Source organism: Scyliorhinus torazame, chromosome 28 (genome assembly GCF_047496885.1).
Source record: "Scyliorhinus torazame isolate Kashiwa2021f chromosome 28, sScyTor2.1, whole genome shotgun sequence".
NCBI lineage: Eukaryota > Metazoa > Chordata > Chondrichthyes > Carcharhiniformes > Scyliorhinidae > Scyliorhinus > Scyliorhinus torazame.
The window spans coordinates 30,369,399-30,388,150 of record NC_092734.1 but is presented as its reverse complement, the minus strand read 5'-3'; the positions used below and the strand labels follow the sequence as shown (position 1 = coordinate 30,388,150).

At 51.0% G+C, this 18,752-nt stretch overlaps 1 protein-coding gene across 1 annotated transcript in view; it reads right to left on the bottom strand.

Annotated features, from left to right (window-relative positions):
- The window catches only part of LOC140403641 (uncharacterized), a 95,038-nt gene that overhangs the window by 29,252 nt on the left and 47,034 nt on the right, over nucleotides 1-18,752 (bottom strand). The window contains exons 9-11 of the mRNA XM_072491790.1: nucleotides 15,206-15,279; nucleotides 12,783-12,902; nucleotides 8,125-8,290 (exon numbers count right to left, since the gene is read on the bottom strand). Coding sequence (XP_072347891.1) covers nucleotides 8,125-8,290; nucleotides 12,783-12,902; nucleotides 15,206-15,279 — 360 coding nt within the window. The remainder of the gene's footprint in view (nucleotides 1-8,124; nucleotides 8,291-12,782; nucleotides 12,903-15,205; nucleotides 15,280-18,752) is intronic.

The following is an 18,752-nucleotide window of genomic DNA, read 5'->3' as shown; positions in this document are numbered from 1 at the left end:
GGAATGTCAGCAAGTGCTCAGGGTCAGGGGGGGACGGGGCGGTGGGGGGGTAGTGCCCGCCAGGCAATTATCTTCTTCAGGTGGAGGAGGAAGAATGGGGTGGTGGAGTGGGCCTAGGTCAGGTGCTCTTTCGGAGGGCCGGTGCAGGCTCGATGGGCCGAATGGCCTGCCTCTACACCATGGCTTCTCTATGGAAGAGTTCACTAACACCTCGACTGGAGAGATGGATGTTGCAATCGCAAGCTACTGAGATCAACCATCCATTCATCCTCTGGGATCAGTAAACTGCCGTGGAACGTATACTTTCTCCAAGTCATTAATGCATATTGTATCTAAACTGTTGCTCCTTAATAAACTAAAAATACTTTGAATAGTCAATTGCCTGTCATGGGTTTCTGTGCTTCCCCACCTCCCACACATCCAGAAATCTATCTGGGCGCTGCCGCAAGGGGCTGGCTACCACGCACAAAGAGGTTTAATGATCTGCTGTAGCGAGTTCAGGTGGTGGTGACAGAGGGAAGGAGCCCTGTGCGCAATGTTGGCTGCGCTGAAAAAATGATTGTGCTCAATGCCAATGAGCATGGAAAATCCCGGCTCCAACAACCGCCGGGATTTGCTGGGAGTCTGCTCTTTCCAACACGGATCAGCGGTCACCTCCAGTGTCATCATTGTGGCTCCCAACACCACGCCCAGGGCAGTTTCCAGCACATCGACTGTTCCGATGTTCCTACTGGGCGTAGTGTGGGGTAAAAGGCGGTTGAAGTGTCGTATCAGCCACGATCGTGTTGAATGGTGAAGCAGGCTCGAAGGGCTGAATGGCCTACTCCTGATCCGATGTTCCTATCATCAGAATGCTGAGTCACCGTTCAGGGAGAAAGGCAGCAGTGCCCTGGAACTCAAACATGTTCCCATAGGAACATAAGACATCGGAGCAGAATTAAGCCATTCGGTCCATCGAGCCAATCATGGTGGATGTGTTTCTCATCCCCATTCTCCTGCCTTCTCCCCATAACCCCTGACCCCCTTAAAAATCCCCTCTCCCACCCTCAGGATGACAGCATTCCAACCTTTCCATGGCCGCTCCATCAATGCTCTTCCCCGCCCAGCCTACATGTGACTCCAGCCCCACAGCAATGTGGCTGACTCTTGAATAGCCCTCTGAAATGGCCGAGGAAACCACTCAGTTCAATCACAATTAATATTGTTTTTTTTTAATTTTAAAAGAAATTTAGAATACCCAATTCTTTTTTTCCAATTAAAGAGCAATTTAGCGTGGCCAATCCACCTACCCTGCATTTATTTTGGGTTGTGGGGGTGAAACCCACACAGACACGGGGAGAATGTGCAAACTCCACACGGGCAGTGACCCGGGGCCGGGATTCGAACCCGGGTCCTCGGCGCCGTGAGGCAGCAGTGCTAACCACTGCGTCACCGTGCTGGCCCAGTTCAATCAGAATTAAGAATAGATGACAAATGCTGGGCCTTGCCATCGATGCTCATATCCCATTAAAAAATAAAGTTTCCGGTGTTTTTTTTATTCCTATGTTATTGGAAGGACAGCGATCAAGCAAAAGGAAGGAATGTGGGACTATTTCATCGAATTTCTTAGAGTTTACAGTGCAGAAGGAGGCCATTTGGCCCATCGAGTCTGCTGGCCCATCGAGTCTGCACCGGCTCTTGGAATGAGCACAGACAGTGACCCAGCGGGTAATCGAACCTGGGACCCTGGAACTGTGAAGCAATTGTGCTAACCACTATGCTACCGCGCTGCCCTTAGGAGGAATTGTCCCCTCTTGTTGACTGGGTTCTGTAGAAATGCAAACCATGATATCTCACTCAGCCAAGGGTGATCCAGGCAGCAGAGTGCTCGAGAAAGCTGATGTGTCCTCTATCCTGTACCTTGTGACAGGCATGGCTCTCGCTGAAGGCCTGGGTGGGTACTTGTGCGTTCATTCTGGACCTACGAGCCATACGTCATCACGCAGACTCCTTCAGAAGAACATCAAGTGAATGCGGTCGGGGCTATCGGCGCCATTTTGAAAAGCAGAGTAATTCAGTCACAACACTATCATTGGGATGTTGAAGTGTCAGTACCCCCGGCTAACTGTCCCTTGCCTAACTATGTATTTACTTCCAGTCTTTCTGACACTATGGTGTGGGTGGAAGTGGATCTGAAAGATCTATCTTAAGACATAAGATAGATAGGAGCAGAATTAGGCCATTCGGCCCATTGGGTCTGCTCATGGCTGATATGTTCTTCATCTGCTACCTACAATGTCATAGGCCAAGAGCTGGATTGCGAAATCAGCCAGAGCATCTCCTCCCTGGAACACATGCCCGAGGAGCAGGAGTCGGCAATTTAGCCCCCCGAGCCTAACGCCCTCAATGTGATCATGGCTGATCCCATCCTGGCCTCAACCCCACCGTCCTGCCCGTTCTCCGTAACCCTTCAACCCATTACCAATTAAAAATCTGTCTGACTCCTCCTTAAATTTACTCACTGTCCCAGCATCCACCGCACTCTGGGGTAGCGAATTCCACAGATTCACAACCCTTTGGGAGAAGTGGTTTTTCCTCAAATCGGTTTTAAATTTGCTACCTCTTATTCTAAGGTTATGACCTCTCGTTTTAGAATGTCCCACTAGAGGAACCATCAGCTCCACGTCTACTTTATCCAAACCTTTCGGCATCTTGTATACCTCAATTAGATCTCCCCTCATTCTTCTAAACTTTAGAGGGTATAGGCCTAAGCTGTTCAACCTCTCCATCTCTGGAATCAATCTAACGACCTTCCTCTGAACTACCTCCAATCTTTCCTCAAATAATACTTTCAGGCTATTTTTCCCCCATATGGGTTCTGGATTTTTTTTCCTTTTTGTGATTTGTGACATTCCCTGGAATGCTCATTTTATTGGCACAATGGGTTGCCCCGTGGAGGTAGAAGAGGAAGGGAAACGGAGCTAGCTTGGGCAGGACAACAGCACAGTGCACCCACCCCGCGGTGCTCGAACATTCCCATTTCCAGGCACGGGATCCTCCGGCAACGCGATCAGCAGAGAATCGGAGTCAGGAGGGAGGGGGGCAGTGGGCCACCTGAACGGCGACTGCAGCTGGTCATGCGCCGCAAGGTGGCATTGCCAGCAGTGGTCATGGCAGCAGCTCTGCCCTCAGGGTCTCTGCGCCCGCCTCCTGCCGGGTCTGCTGGAATGCCACCCTGGGGAGAGGGAGGGTAAATGGGGAGGTGGGGATAAACAGAGGCACTCCCCCAGTTACCGACTCGACACTGAACCGCTTCCACATTGGCACAGCTACCAAGCTGGCGTTCGCTCAGGAGCTGCACCAGTACAGCCCCTCCACCTTTACTGTGTCACCTGCTGCGTTTGGGTAATCACCTTCGACCCAAAAAGGCAAAAGCGATTGAAGAAACTACAAACAGATTTTCTTCTCCCCCCCCCCCCCCCATATGTAGCCGTAAGATGGTCAGAAATGGGAGCAGGAACATAGAACATTGAACATACAGTGCGGAAGGAGGCCATTCGGCCCATCGCATCTGCAGTATAAGAATTGGCAAGTCATGTTGCAGCTGTATAGAACCTTAGTTAGGCCACACTTGGAGTATAGTGTTCAATTCTGGTCGCCACACTACCAGAAGGATGTGGAGGCTTTAGAGAGGGTGCAGAAGAGATTTACCAGAATGTTGCCTGGTATGGAGGGCATAAGCTATGAGGAGCGATTGAATAAACTCGGTTTGTTCTCACTGGAACGAAGGAGGTTGAGGGGCGACCTGATAGAGGTATACAAAATTATGAGGGGCATAGACAGAGTGGATAGTCAGAGGCTTTTCCCCAGGGTAGAGGGGTCAATTACTAGGGGGCATAGGTTTAAGGTGAGAGGGGCAAAGTTTAGAGTAGATGTACGAGGCAAGTTTTTTACGCAGAGGGTAGTGGGTGCCTGGAACTCACTACCGGAGGAGGTAGTGGAGGCAGGGACGATAGGGACATTTAAGGGGCATCTTGACAAATATATGAATAGGATGGGAATAGAAGGATACGGACCCAGGAAGTGTAGAAGATTGTAGTTTAGTCGGGCAGTATGGTCGGCACGGGCTTGGAGGGCCGAAGGGCCTGTTCCTGTGCTGTACATTTCTTTGTTCTTTGTTCTTTGCACCGACCCACTTAAGCCCTCACTTCCACCCTATCCCCGTAACCCAATAACCCCTCCTAACCATTTTGGTTACTAAGGGCAATTTAGCATGGCTAATCCCCCTAACCTGCACGTCTTTGGGCTGTGGGAGTGGACCAGGAGGGGACCATTCAGCCCCTCGAGCCTGCTCCACCATTCAATAAGATCATGGCTGATCTCATTGTGGCCTCAACTTCATTTCCCCGCCTGTTCCCTCACAACACTTGACTTTTGTCATTCAAAAACCTGCCTCGCTGAGCCTTGAATATATTCAATGGCTCGACCTCCACTTCTCTCTGGTGGGGGGGAGGGGGGTTGGGGGGGGGGGGGGGGGGATTCCAAATGTTAACAACCCTTCAAGAAGAAATTGCTTGTCATCTCCATCTCAAATGGGGGACACCAAATGCTGAAATGAGGTGGCACAGTGGTTAGCACTGCTGCCCCACAGCGCCAGGGACCCGGGTTCGATTCCGGCCTTGGGTGACTGTGTGGGGTCTGCACGTTCTCCCCGTGTCGGCGTGGGTTTCCTCCGGGTGCTCTGGTTTCCTCCCACGGTCCAAAGCTGTGCAGGTTAGGTGGGATTACAGGGATAGGGTGGGGGACTGGGCCTAGGTAGGGTGCTCTTTTGCAGGGTCAGTGCAGACTCGATGGGCTGAATGGCCTCCTTTCACACTGTAGGGAGTCTGTGACCCCTTAGAAACATTCTCCCAGCGCCCACTCTGCCAAACCCCCTCAGTATCTTATATGGCTCATTATTCTAAACTCCACTGGGTATAGTCAAGCATCTTTAAGTGTTGCATCCCTTTAATTCCCCCCCCCCCCCCCCCCCACTACCAACAACCGCGTACCGTGGATTTTCCTCCCCTTTTCAGCTTGTCCAATCACCCAACACCAGGGCCATGGTGTACGGCCCAATATGTAAAAAAGGTTAATGAGGTAGGAATCGCACACTATTGACAGGGGACTATCGCCTGATCAAAAAACATTGCCCAATTCCCCTTGCCCACGTGAAACCCTGGCATCCAGTTAATGTAGCTGTCAATTGAGGTTCGACCAGGACTGGTGGAATTTACTGCTCACTGAGACACTCTAGAGGGAAACAGCAGGTACTGCAAGGACTCACTGTGCAGCCTCTCTGGAATAAGAGACCAGTCCAGGTGTAAATTGTTCTATATCTGAATGTTCATCATGCTTCAGTTACGAGTTCTGGGAGCCAGTGCGTGACGACACAAACTGTGTCTTTTCAGGGCCCCTGCCTATGGCTGCGGACTCGTGCCATCCCAGACGGGTGTAACGATATAAATACGTTAGAAGCAGTTCAGAGATTTACTAGACTCAGCCCAGGGATGGACGGGTTAGAATAGAATAGAAACCTTACAGCGGAGAAGGAGGCCATTCGGCCCATCGAATCTGCAATCACCTCCTGAAAAGAGCACCCTACCCATTCCCCCACCTATCCCCGTTACCTCACCTAACCAATTGGTCACTAAGGGCAATTTAGCACGGCCAATCCACCTAACCTGCACATCTTTGGACTGCGGGAGGAAACTGGAGCACACGGAGGAAACCCCCGCAGACACGGGGAGAAAGTGCAAACTCCACACAGACAGTCACCCAAGGCCGGGATCGAACCCGGGAACCTGGCACTGAGAGGCTGCAGTGCTAACCACTGTTCCACCCGTTGTCTTCTGAGGAAAGGTTGGAGAGTTTCATAGAATTTACAGTGCAGAAGGAGGCCATTCGGCCCATCGAGTCTGCACCGGCTCTTGGAAAGAGCACCCTACCAAAGTCCACACCTCCACCCTATCCCCATAACCCAGTAACCCAACCCAACACTAAGGGCAATTTTGGACACTATGGGCAATTTAGCATTGCCAATCCACCTAACCCGCACATCTTTGGACTGTGGGAGGAAACCGGAGCACCCGGAGGAAACCCACGCACACACGGGGAGGATGTGCAGACTCCGCACAGACAGTGACCCAAGCCGGAATCGAACCTGGGACCCTGGAGCTGTGAAGCATTTGTGCTATCCACAATGCTACCGTGCTGCCCTGCCACGCAGAGGTTAGGTATGTATTCACTAGAGTTTAGTAGAGTAAGAGCAAAACCTATAAGACCTGGAGGGGTATTGACAGGTTGGATGTGGAGAGGATGTTTCCTCTTGTGGGTGGATCTCGAACTAGGGGGGTCACTGTTTAAAAATAGTCACCCATTTAAGACAGAGGAGAATTGTTTTTCTCTCAGAGGGTGGTGAGTCTCTTCCTCAAAAGGCAGTGGGAGCCGAAGTTTTCAATATTTTTAAGGCAGAGTTGGATAAATTCTTGTGTAACAAGGGGTGAAAGGTTATCGGGGGTCGGCAGGAATGTGGGGGTTGAGGTTACAATCAGATCAGCCGCGATCGTATTGAATGGCGGAGCACGCTCGAGGGGCCGAGGGGCCCACTCATGCTCCTAATTTGTGTGTCCGTATGTTTGTGTGCACATGCCTGTGTGGTGAATGTAAGAAATTGGTTCATTTATTGTAATATAATAATAATAATCGCTTATTGTCACAAGTAGGCTTCAATGCAGTTACTGTGCAAAGCCCCTAGTCACCACATTCCGGCACCTGTTCGGGGAGGCCGGAATTGAACCCGCGCTGCTGGCCTTGTTCTGCATTACAAGCCAGCTGTTTAGCCCACTGTGCTAAACCAGCCCCTGATATACAGAATCATAGAATCCCTACAGTGCAGAAGGAGGCCATTTGGCCTGTCATGTCTGCACCGGCCCCTACTCCAATAGAGCACCCTACCCAGGCCCAAACCCCCACTCCTAGCCCCGTTACCTCACCTAACCAATTGGTCACTAAGGGCAATTTAGCACGGCCAATCCACCTAACCTGCACATCTTTGGACTGCGGGAGGAAACCGGAGCACCCGGAGGAAACCCACGCACACACGGGGAGAACGTGCAAACTCCACACAGACAGTCACCCGAGGCTGGAATTGAACGCGGGACCCTGGCGCTGTGAGGTAGCAGTGCGAACCACTGTGCCACCATGCTGTCCGAATGTATCTGATGCAGTAATGGTTTTAAAAGTCTGGGTTAGGCTGTTTATACATATGCTGCAGTACTTTTTTTAAATCCTGGTTTAAAAGACAGACAGACTTTGTGGCTGCAAAAGGTGCAATTAAGATGTTGAGGTTACGATCAGATGAGCCACGATCCTATCGAAAGGCATAGCAGGCTCGAGGGGCCTCCTGCCCCTAATTCGAATGTTCATACAACACTTTATCTTTCCCCTCCCCCCCACGCCCCGATCAACAATTCCACGCCCCTCTGGCGGAGAGATGGGGGGGTGGTGTCACACGATGACTGAAGCACAAAGTCATGCAATGACGTTTGGGAGGTGCTGTTTTAGCGATGTGGGAGGGGATTCTCTGGTCCTCCCAGCCGCGTGTTTCTCAGTGGCAGGAGGTGGCGCGCGGTTCGCTGGTGGCGGGGCTCTCCCTCTGCCTGTCAATGGGCCATGGAAGCTGCCCCACTCCGCCGGGAAACCCACGGGCGGGGGCACTGCCGCCGGTGGCACCAGAGAATCCGACCGCTGGCAAACGGCCGGAGAATTCTGCTGAGTCTATCCGGCGTTTTCTGTTTTTTATTCCTTGAAGGATCCTAGGCCGGAGAATTCCGGCCTAGGATCCTTCAAGGAATAAAAAACAGAAAACGCCGGATAGACTCAGCAGTGTCTGCGGCTGGAGAAAGAAACATGCGTTAACGTTTCGGATCTAAATGATCCTTCTACGGTTCTGTGCCTCTCTCCTCGAACGTTGTCAGTCCTGCTGCCTTTATCTAGCATTTTCTGTTTTTGTGTCAGATTTCCAGCCTCTGCGGCGTTTTGCTTTTATTGGACTGGTTCCTAGGAGATCCTCGGTGAGCAGTAATCAAACGGAGACTCTCTTACCTTTGTCAACGGCTTGGCTGAACGCGACGTAGTTTATTTCTCCAGTGACCGGATCCTCAAATCGTTTACAGAGCAGTTTGAAATCCATTGGCTCCACGCTCAAACCCAGGTAATCCAATCCTCTCTCAAACTGCGTCTTAGTCAGGAGTCTTCTGTACGTCACGTTCTGTTTAATTGAATGCATCCAGATATTAATTACCGAGGCTTATGGGGGTTGGGGGTGAAGGGGGGGTTGTGGTGGGTAGGGGGCTGGGGTGGGCCTACGTTCGCCTCACGTCCAGCTTTAACTGCAGGTTGGAAGGGAGACCAGAAGGAAAAAGCAGTGAAAGTTAGCAAATGGCTGGAATTTGGGGGCGGCACGGTGGCACAGTGGTTAGCACTGCTGCCTCACAGCTCCATGGACCCCGGTTCAATTCCGGCCTTGGGTGACTGTCAGTGTGGAGTTTGCACGCCTTCCCCGTGTCCGTGTGGGTTTCCTCCGGGTGCCCCGGTTTCCTCCCACAGTCCAAAGATGTGCAGGTTCGGTGGATCGGCCGTGTTAAATTGCCCCTTAGTGTCCAAAAAGGTTAGGTGGGGTTACTGGGTTATGGGGATAGGGCGGAGGTGTGGGCTTAAGTAGGGTGCTCTTTCTAAAGGCCGGTGCAGACTCGATGGGCCGAATGGCCACCTTCTGCACTGTAAATTCTATGATATGATATATTAGGGCACCAAAGGAGGCTATTTGGCCCATCGTGTCTGTACCGGCTCTCCAAACTAGCTTTACTGGCTTTTCCTCATAATCTGGTCTCATGAGGCGGACTGCAGCTTTGAAAATGATAATCGGGCTGCGATCAGCCTTTCAGCTTTGACTGTTGTTGCCCGGATTTCCCAATCCCAACAAACTACATCCCAATAAATTACATCCCACCAACACCTTGGGATCCCAGTTTACACCTATCATTTGGATCCTGCATGTTTGCCTGAGGAACCCCCCCCCCAGCACCCTTCCCCCATGAGCCTTCCAAACAACTCTACACACACCACTGAGGCCTCCAGTAACCCCCCCCCCCCTTCACCAACTAGGTCTGCCCTTCCACTGGCCAATTCCCAATGCTCTTTCCCACTCCCCCCATGCCTGCACCCCACCCCAATCCCGCATCCCACCGCTCCCAGTAGGACCGATAAGTCAAAAGGCAAAATCCAGGCCTAGGTTTCAGGCCTTCTGTTGGATGTGGCTGTGAGCCTGAGATACTGGAGGATGGACAATCTTGTAACCGCTGTTTGAAAAGGAGACCGAGCTAATCTGGATCATTAGAGCTGAACATCTGTCGGAGGGAAAGTTTCAGACTCTCAAACTGAGGAATAAATTATCCACGTGGTGTTGGCGGGGAGGGGGGTGAGGAGACAAAAAAATGGCCTTTGGTTCGCAAATCAGAAGCTATTCATCGGCACTAAAATGAGCACAAAAACGATTTCATCAGAGGTATATAAGGTATAGTGAGTTGGGGCGGTTGATCATCTCAGTTGCTAACGTGTTGGCGTATGGGACAGAATAACGCCAACGTCATTGGTCCAATCCTCTAACCCACTGTGACATTTGATGGAAGTCCTGGGCGAGATTCTCCGACCCCCCGCCGGGTCGGAGAATCGCCGGGGGCTGGCGTGAATCCCGCCCCCGCCGGTTACCGAATTCTCCGGCACCGGATATTTGGCGGGGGCAGGAATCGCGCCGGTTGGCGGGACCCCCCACTCGATTCTCCGGCCCATAAGGGCCGAAGTCCCGCTGCTAGAATGCCAGTCCCGCCGGCGTGGATTAAACCACCTCTCTTACCGGTGGGACAAGGCGGCGCGGGCGGGCTCCGGGGTCCTGGGGGGGGCACGGGGCGATCTGGCCCTGGTGGGGTGCCCCCAGGGTGGCCTGGCCCGCGATCGGGGCCGACCGATCCGCGGGCGGGCCTGTGCCGTGGGGGCACTCTTTTCCTTCCGCCTTCGCCACGGTCTCCACCATGGCGGAGGCAGAAGAGACTCCCTCCACTGCGCATGCGCGGGGATGCCGTGAGCGGCCGCTGACGCTCCCGCGCATGCGCCGCCCGGCAATGTCATTTCCGCGCCAGCTGGCGGGGCACTAAAGGCCTTTCCCGCTAGCTGGCGGGGCGGAAGTCAGTCCGGCGCGGGCCTAGCCCCTCAAGGTTAGGGCTCGACCGCTCAAGATGCGGAGGATTCTGCACCTTTGGGGCGGCGCGATGCCGGATTGATTTGCGCGTTTTTGGCGCCAGTCGGCGGACATTGCGCCGATTACGGAGAATTTTGCCCCCTCCTGTCTCCTTGACTTTCCCCAAGCTTGTGGACTAATGCCCCTCAAGCTGTCTCTCTCTGTAATGGAGAGAGATGCCTATTGTCCTTTGGGCCAATGGCTACGATGATATTAAGTGCTGGCTGGCTAAAGCTCATTTGAAATATTCGAGACTTTCTATTTTTTAAATTAATTTATGGGATGTGGCTGGCCCAGCATTTATTGCCCATCTCTAATTGCCCCTTGAGGAGATGGTGGTGAGCTGTTATCTTGAACCGCTGCAGTCCGTGTGGTGTAGGTACACCCACTGTGCTGTTGGGGAGGGAGTTCCAGGATTTTGCGACAGGGAAGGAACGGCCGATGTATTTCCAAGTCAGGATGGTGAGTGACTTGAAGGGGAATTTCCAGGTGGTGGGATTCCCAGGTATCTGAGCCTTTGTCCTTTTAGATGGTAGGGGTGGTGGGTTTTCATAGATTATCATAGAATTTACAGTGCAGAAGGAGGCCATTTGGCCCATCGAGTCTGCACTGGCTCTTGGAAAGAGCACCCTACCCAAGGTCAACACCTCCACCCTATCACCATAACCCAGTAACCCCACCCAACACTAAGGGCAATTTTGGACACTAAGAGCAATTTATCATGGCCACCCCACCTAACCTGCACATCTTTGGACTGTGGGAGGAAACCGGAGCACCCGGAGGAAACCCACGCACACACGGGGAGGATGTGCAGACTCCGCACAGAGAGTGGCCCAAGCCGGAATCGAACCTGGGACCCTGGAGCTGTGAAGCAATTGTGCTAGCCACAATGCTGCCGTGCTGCCCTAAATAATAATAACTTATTGTCACAAGTAGGCTTCAATGAAATTACTGTGAAAAGCTCCTCGTCGCCACATTCTGGTGCCTGTTCGGGGAGGCTGGAACAGGAATTGAACCCCTGCTGCTCTTGTTCTGCATTACAAGCCAGCTGTCTTAGCCCACCGTGCTAAACCAGCCACGAGGAGAAAGGTGCTGCCTGAGGAGTCTTGTTGAGTTGCTGCAGTGCATCTTGTAGATGGGTCACACGGCTGCCATTGTGTGTCGGTGGTGGAGGGGGTGAATGTTGAAGGTGGTAAATGGTGTGGTAATCAAGTGGGCTGCTTTATCCAGGATGGTGTTGAGCTTCTTGAGTGTTGTTGGAGCTGCACTCATCCAGGCAAGTGGAGAATCACAGAATCATAATACAGTGCAAAAGAGGCCCTTCGGCCCATCGAGTCTGCACCGGCGCATGAGAAACACCTGACCTGCCCACCTAACCCCATTCACCAGCACTTGGCCCCCAGCCTTGACTGTTATGACGTGCCAAGTGCTCATCCAGGTACTTTTTAAAGGATGTGAGGCAATTCCCCTCTACCACCCTCCCAGGCAGTGCGTTCCAGACCATCACCACCCTCTGGGTAAAAAGGTTTTTTCTCAAATCCCCCCCTCAATCTTCTGCCCCACATTTTGAAATTGTGTCTCCTTGTGACTGACCCTTCAACGAAGGGGAACAGCCGCTCCCTATCCACCCTCTCCACGCCCCTCATAATCTTGTCCACTTCGATCAGGTCGCCCCTCAGTCTTCTCTGCTCCAGCGAAAACAACCCCAGCCTATCCAATCTCTATTCTTTACTGTTCCATCCCAGGCAACATCCTGGTGAATCTACTCTGCACCCCCTCCAGCGCAATCACATCCTTCCTATAATGTGGCGACCAGAATTGCACACAGTGCTCCAGCTGTGACCTCACCAAAGTTCTGTACAACTCCAACATGACGCCTTGCTTTTGTAATCTATGCCTCGATTAATAAAGGCGAGTGTCCCATATGCCTTTTTCACCATCCTATTAACCTGCCCTTCTGACTTCAGAGATCTATGGACAAACACGCCAAGGTCCCTTTGTTCCTCAGGACTTCCCAGTGTCATGCTGTTCATCAAATACTTCCGTGTCACATTACTCTTTCCAAAGTATATCACCCCACACTTTTCAGGGTTAAATTCCATCCGCCACTTATCTGCCCGTTTGACCATCCTGTCTATATTTTTCCTGCAACCCAAGGCACTCAACCTCTCTGTTCACACCCGGTGAATGTTCCACCACGTTCTGCCTGTTGAATATGAAAGTCTAACCTAACGTTAAGAAGAATATACCAGCCCTGGAGAAGGTTCAGTAATGGTTCCCCAGGATGAGGCCTGTAATGAAGCAATGGTGAGAATGTGGATTGACTTCAATCGTGTCAACTGGGGATGAGGTGGCGAATGGGCGATCCGGGGGCATTGGGTACAATGAGGGGATGTGGAATCTCAGGCAGTCACTGGGGAAGCTCACAGCTCTGAAAGCATTCCCGAGCGAAGGGATGTACGCTCACCTCATCGAAATCTTTGAAGAAAGGATTCACCAACAATTGTCTCTTCTCCACTTGCTTTGAAAACCCTCTGAGCACGTCATTCACGCGTTGCTCCTCTAAATCTGTTAGTTTTGCCCCAAGCTGTGGGGGGGGGGGGTAGAAAAACAAAACAATGTGAGTCAACCTCAGAGTGATACCCATTCCATTCCGATTCTCATCCCACTCCTCGTGGTTGCGCGAACATAGCTAGTAATTCCCGGAACAGGTCGCTAATCTGTCGCCAGGGGCTTATGGTTTGAGGGGGGAGGGGGCACTCCACATCGAGTCTCTCCCGCTCTTACCGGCAGCCATTGGTGTGTTTGGAAGGATTTACAGGTTTGATCACGTTATGAATGCACCTCCCAGGCTGGCACGGTGGCGCAGTGGTTAGCACTGCTGCCTCACGGCGCCGAGGTCAGAGGTTCGATCCCGGCCCTGGGTCACTGTCCGTGTGGAGTTTGCACATTCTCCCCGTGTCTGCGTGGGTTTCGCCCCCGCAACCCAAAGATGTGCAGGGTAGGTGGACTGGCCACGCTAAATTGCCCCTTAATTGGGAAAAAAATGAATTGGGTACTCTAAACATATATTTTTTAAAACAAAGATGTGCAGGGTAGGTGGATTGGCCACGCTAAATTGCCCCTTAATTGGAAAAAAAAAATGTTAAAATGAGCACACCTTCCTTAGCCGTTAGGTCCTGGGGTGGGTCTTGAACTCACCCGAGCGTCTGGCTCAGAGGCAGGCATGCTAACCCACTCTGTCACAAGACCGCCCCAGCGTGCTAACCCCTTGATAAAACAACAAAGAACAAAGAAATGTACAGCACAGGAACAGGCCCTTCGGCCCTCCAAGCCCGTGCCGACCATACTGCCCGACTAAACTACAATCTTCTACACTTCCTGGGTCCGTATCCTTCTATTCCCATCCTATTCATATATTTGTCAAGATGCCCCTTAAATGTCCCTATCGTCCCTGCCTCCACTACCTCCTCCGGTAGTGAGTTCCAGGCACCCACTACCCTCTGCGTAAAAAACTTGCCTCGTACATCTACTCTAAACTTTGCCCCTCTCACCTTAAACCTATGCCCCCTAGTAATTGACCCCTCTACCCTGGGGAAAAGCCTCTGACTATCCACTCTGTCTATGCCCCTCATAATTTTGTATACCTCTATCAGGTCGCCCCTCAACCTCCTTCGTTCCAGTGAGAACAAACCGAGTTTATTCAATCGCTCCTCATAGCTTATGCCCTCCATACCAGGCAACATTCTGGTAAATCTCTTCTGCACCCTCTCTAAAGCCTCCACATCCTTCTGGTAGTGTGGCGACCAGAATTGAACACTATACTCCAAGTGTGGCCTAACTAAGGTTCTATACAGTTAGTATAACCTTTGTTAAACCTTTGCAAGTCATTTGTTGGACCTCAGCTAAATTTCTGTATCTAATTCCGGGGACCAGGCTATGGAACGGTGGGGATTGACTAAAATGGTTCCCGGGATGGCGGGGTGGGTTGGGGGGGGCGGTTTCAGTTTCCTGGGGAGACGGAAGAAGCTGGGAATGTTCTCCTTAGAGCAGAGAGCATCCAGGGGAGATTTCAATATCATCAGGAGGTTCGCGAGAGTAGATAGGGAGAGACTGTTCCGCCTGAGGGGAGGGCCAATATCCAGATGAAGCAACTTGGAAATAATTGACAAAATGGCCGGGGGAAGAGAAGACTATTTTTTCTCTCGGTGATTTGGAATGTGCTATCTGAATTGGGTAGTGGAAGTGGATTCGATAGTAACTTTCGAAAGGGAACAGCTGTTTGAAGACGGAGCCGCCAATTAATCCAATTCACGGATCTATTGACGTTTGTTTTCCCACAATGCTGGGGTTTTACTGCTGCCATGGTCCCAAGCCAGCTGGGGAGACTCTCAGGTACAGCGGGATAGCCTCTCACAGTCTTCCCGGGAAAAGGTGGAGGGCCCTTCCCTCCCGGAGGCTTCACGCCCCACCGAAGATGCACCCAGGGAGCAATGGCTCCCCCCACAGCTCCAATAGGAGGGTCCGGTTACTAAGGCCCACCTACTTGCCTGGCCCTTTAAACTTAAATTCTTACTAGCCCTTCGAGGGTGCCTCAACATGGAGGCGCCCTCTCCTTCTCCCTGTGCCCGAGCTGGTATCTCTATGAGGGAGGCCTCTGCCAATAACTGAATGGCCGTTCCCCGCAATGGCCTCATGAAGGGCCCCATGGCCACCAACAGAATTCAATCCTTAGAGTCATTACGGAACAGATGGAGGCCATTCGGCCCACTGTGACTTCACGGTCTGCCATTGCGATGTGCAACCTGATTCTGACAGTAACTATGCCACCTCAGCTTTCCAGACTTCACTCGAGACCCAAAAACGCCTTCTTAACATCCGGGAGCTCACCTGGAACAGAGTTCCTCTTGGTGGTCTGCATACCTCTGCTGTGGGATATTTGTCTAGGTGAGGGACGTTATACGCTGAGGAGAGAAATGTTTCGTGTTAGAAACTCAACAGTGCCACACACCGACACGGGGGGGGAAAAATCCAGGTACAGTTAACTCCAAAGGACTCTTGTTGATCTCTTCCTAAGATCTGGCTTGGCTGCTCCTTGTATTTATGATTAGTAACATCGCCAACATTAACTACTGGGTAAAAGCAAATTACTGCCGATGCTGGAATCTGGGACGAAAGAGAAAATGCTGGAAAAACTCAGCAGGTCTGGCAGCATCTGTAGGGAGAGAAAAGAGCCAACGTTTCGAGTCCAATGACAACAAACAAAGAACAAAGAAATGTACAGCACAGGAACAGGCCCTTCGGCCCTCCAAGCCCGTGCCGACCATACTGCCCGACTAAACTACAATCTTCTACACTTCCTGGGTCCGTATCCTTCTATTCCCATCCTATTCATATATTTGTCAAGATGCCCCTTAAATGTCCTTATCGTCCCTGCTTCCACTACCTCCTCCGGTAGTGAGTTCCAGGCACCCACTACCCTCTGCGTAAAAAACTTGCCTCGTACATCTACTCTAAACCTTGCCCCTCTCACCTTAAACCTATGCCCCCTAGTAATTGACCCCTCTACCCTGGGGAAAAGCCTCTGACTATCCACTCTGTCTATGCCCCTCATAATTTTGTATACCTCTATCAGGTCGCCCCTCAACCTCCTTCGTTCCAGTGAGAACAAACCGAGTTTATTCAATCGCTCTTCATAGCTTATGCCCTCCATACCAGGCAACATTCTGGTAAATCTCTTCTGCACCCTCTCTAAAGCCTCCACATCCTTCTGGTAGTGTGGCGACCAGAATTGAACACTATACTCCAAGTGTGGCCTAACTAAGGTTCTATACAGCTGCAACATGACTTGCCAATTCTTATACTCAATGCCCCGGCCAATGAAGGCAAGCATGCCGTATGCCTTCTTGACTACCTTCTCCACCTGTGTTGCCCCTTTCAATGACCTGTGGACCTGTACTCCTAGATCTCTTTGACTTTCAATACTCTTGAGGGTTCTACCATTCACTGTATATTCCCTACCTGCATTAGCCCTTCCAAAATGCATTACCTCACATTTGTCCGGATTAAACTCCATCTGCCATCTCTCCGCCCAAGTCTCCAGACAATCTAAATCCTGCTGTATCCTCAGACAGTCCTCATCGCTATCCGCAATTCCACCAACCTTTGTGTCGTCTGCAAACTTACTAATCAGACCAGTTACATTTTCCTCCAAATCATTTATATATACTACAAAGAGCAAAGGTCCCAACACTGATCCCTGTGGAACACCACTGGTCACAGCCCTCCAATTAGAAAAGCATCCCTCCATTGCTACCCTCTGCCTTCTATAGCCTAGCCAGTTCTGTATCCACCTTGCCAGTTCACCCCTGATCCCGTGTGACTTCACCTTTTGTACTAGTCTACCATGAGGGACCTTGTCAAAGGCCTTACTGAAGTCCATATAGACAACATCTACTGCCCTACCTGCATCAATCATCTTAGTGACCTCCTCGAAAAACTCTATCAAGTTAGTGAGACACGACCTCCCCTTCACAAAACCGTGCTGCCTCTCACTAATATGTCCATTTGCTTCCAAATGGGAGTAGATCCTGTCTCGAAGAATTCTCTCCAGTAATTTCCCTACCACTGAAGTAAGGCTCACTGGCCTGTAGTTCCCGGGATTATCCTTGCTACCCTTCTTAAACAGAGGAACAACATTGGCTATTCTCCAGTCCTCCGGGACATCCCCTGAAGACAGCGAGGATCCAAAGATTTCTGTCAAGGCCTCAGCAATTTCCTCTCCAGCCTCCTTCAGTATTCTGGGGTAGATCCCATCAGGCCCTGGGGACTTATCTACCTTAATATTTTTTAAGACACCCAACACCTCGTCTTTTTGGATCACAATGTGACCGAGGCTATCTACACCCCCTTCTCCAGACTCAACATCTGCCAATTCCTTCTCTTTGGTGAATACTGATGCAAAGTATTCATTTAGTACCTCGCCCATTTCCTCTGGCTCCACACATAGATTCCCTTGCCTATCCTTCAGTGGGCCAACCCTTTCCCTGGCTACCCTCTTGCTTTTTATGTACGTGTAAAAAGCCTTGGGATTTTCCTTAACCCTATTTGCCAATGACTTTTCATGACCCCTTCTAGCCCTCCTGACTCCTTGCTTAAGTTCCTTCCTACTTTCCTTATATGCCACACAGGCTTCGTCTGTTCCCAGCCTTTTAGCCCTGACAAATGCCTCCTTTTTCTTTTTGACGAGGCCTACAATATCACTCGTCATCCAAGGTTCCCGAAAATTGCCGTATTTATCTTTCTTCCTCACAGGAACATGCCTGTCCTGTATTCCTTTCAACTGACACTTGAAAGCCTCCCACATGTCAGATGTTGATTTGCCCTCAAACATCCGCCCCCAATCTATGTTCTTCAGTTCCCGCCTAATATTGTTATAATTAGCCTTCCCCCAATTTAGCACATTCATCCTCGGACCACTCTTATCCTTGTCCACCAGTACTTTAAAACTTACTGAATTGTGGTCACTGTTACCGAAATGCTCCCCTACTGAAACATCTACCACCTGGCCGGGCTCATTCCCCAATACCAGGTCCAGTACCGCCCCTTCCCTAGTTGGACTGTTTACATATTGTTTTAAGAAGCCCTCCTGGATGCTCCTTACAAACTCCGCCCCGTCTAAGCCCCTGGCACTAAGTGAGTCCCAGTCAATATTGGGGAAGTTGAAGTCTCCCATCACCGCAACCCTGTTGTTTTTACTCTTTTCCAAAATCTGTCTACCTATCTGCTCCTCTATCTCCCGCTGGCTGTTGGGAGGCCTGTAATATACCCCCAACATTGTGACTGCACCCTTCTTATTCCTGATCTCTACCCATATAGCCTCACTGCCCTCTGAGGTGTCCTCTCGCAGTATAGCTGTGATATTCTCCCGAACAAGTAGCGCAACTCCGCCTCCCTTTTACATCCCCCTCTATCCCGCCTGAAACATCTAAATCCTGGAACGTTTAGCTGCCAATCCTGCCCTTCCCTCAACCAGGTCTCTGTAATGGCAACAACATCATAGTTCCAAGTACTAATCCAAGCTCTAAGTTCATCTGCCTTACCCGTAATGCTCCTTGCATTAAAACATATGCACTTCAGGCCACCAGACCCGCTGTGTTCAGCAACTTCTCCCCGTCTGCTCTGCCTCAGAGCCACACTGTCCCTATTCCCTAGTTCTCCCTCAATGCTCTCACCTTCTGACCTATTGCTCCCGTGCCCAAAGCTTTGACAAAGAGTCATCGGACTCGAAACGTCAGCTCTTTTCTCTCCCTACAGATGCTGCCAGACTTACTGAGAATTTCCAGCATTTTCCCTTGCGCCAATATTAACTAATTCTTTAACTAGCTGTAAAATGACTTTTTATAATTGTGAGGTGCCTTTACAGAAACAGCTGCTG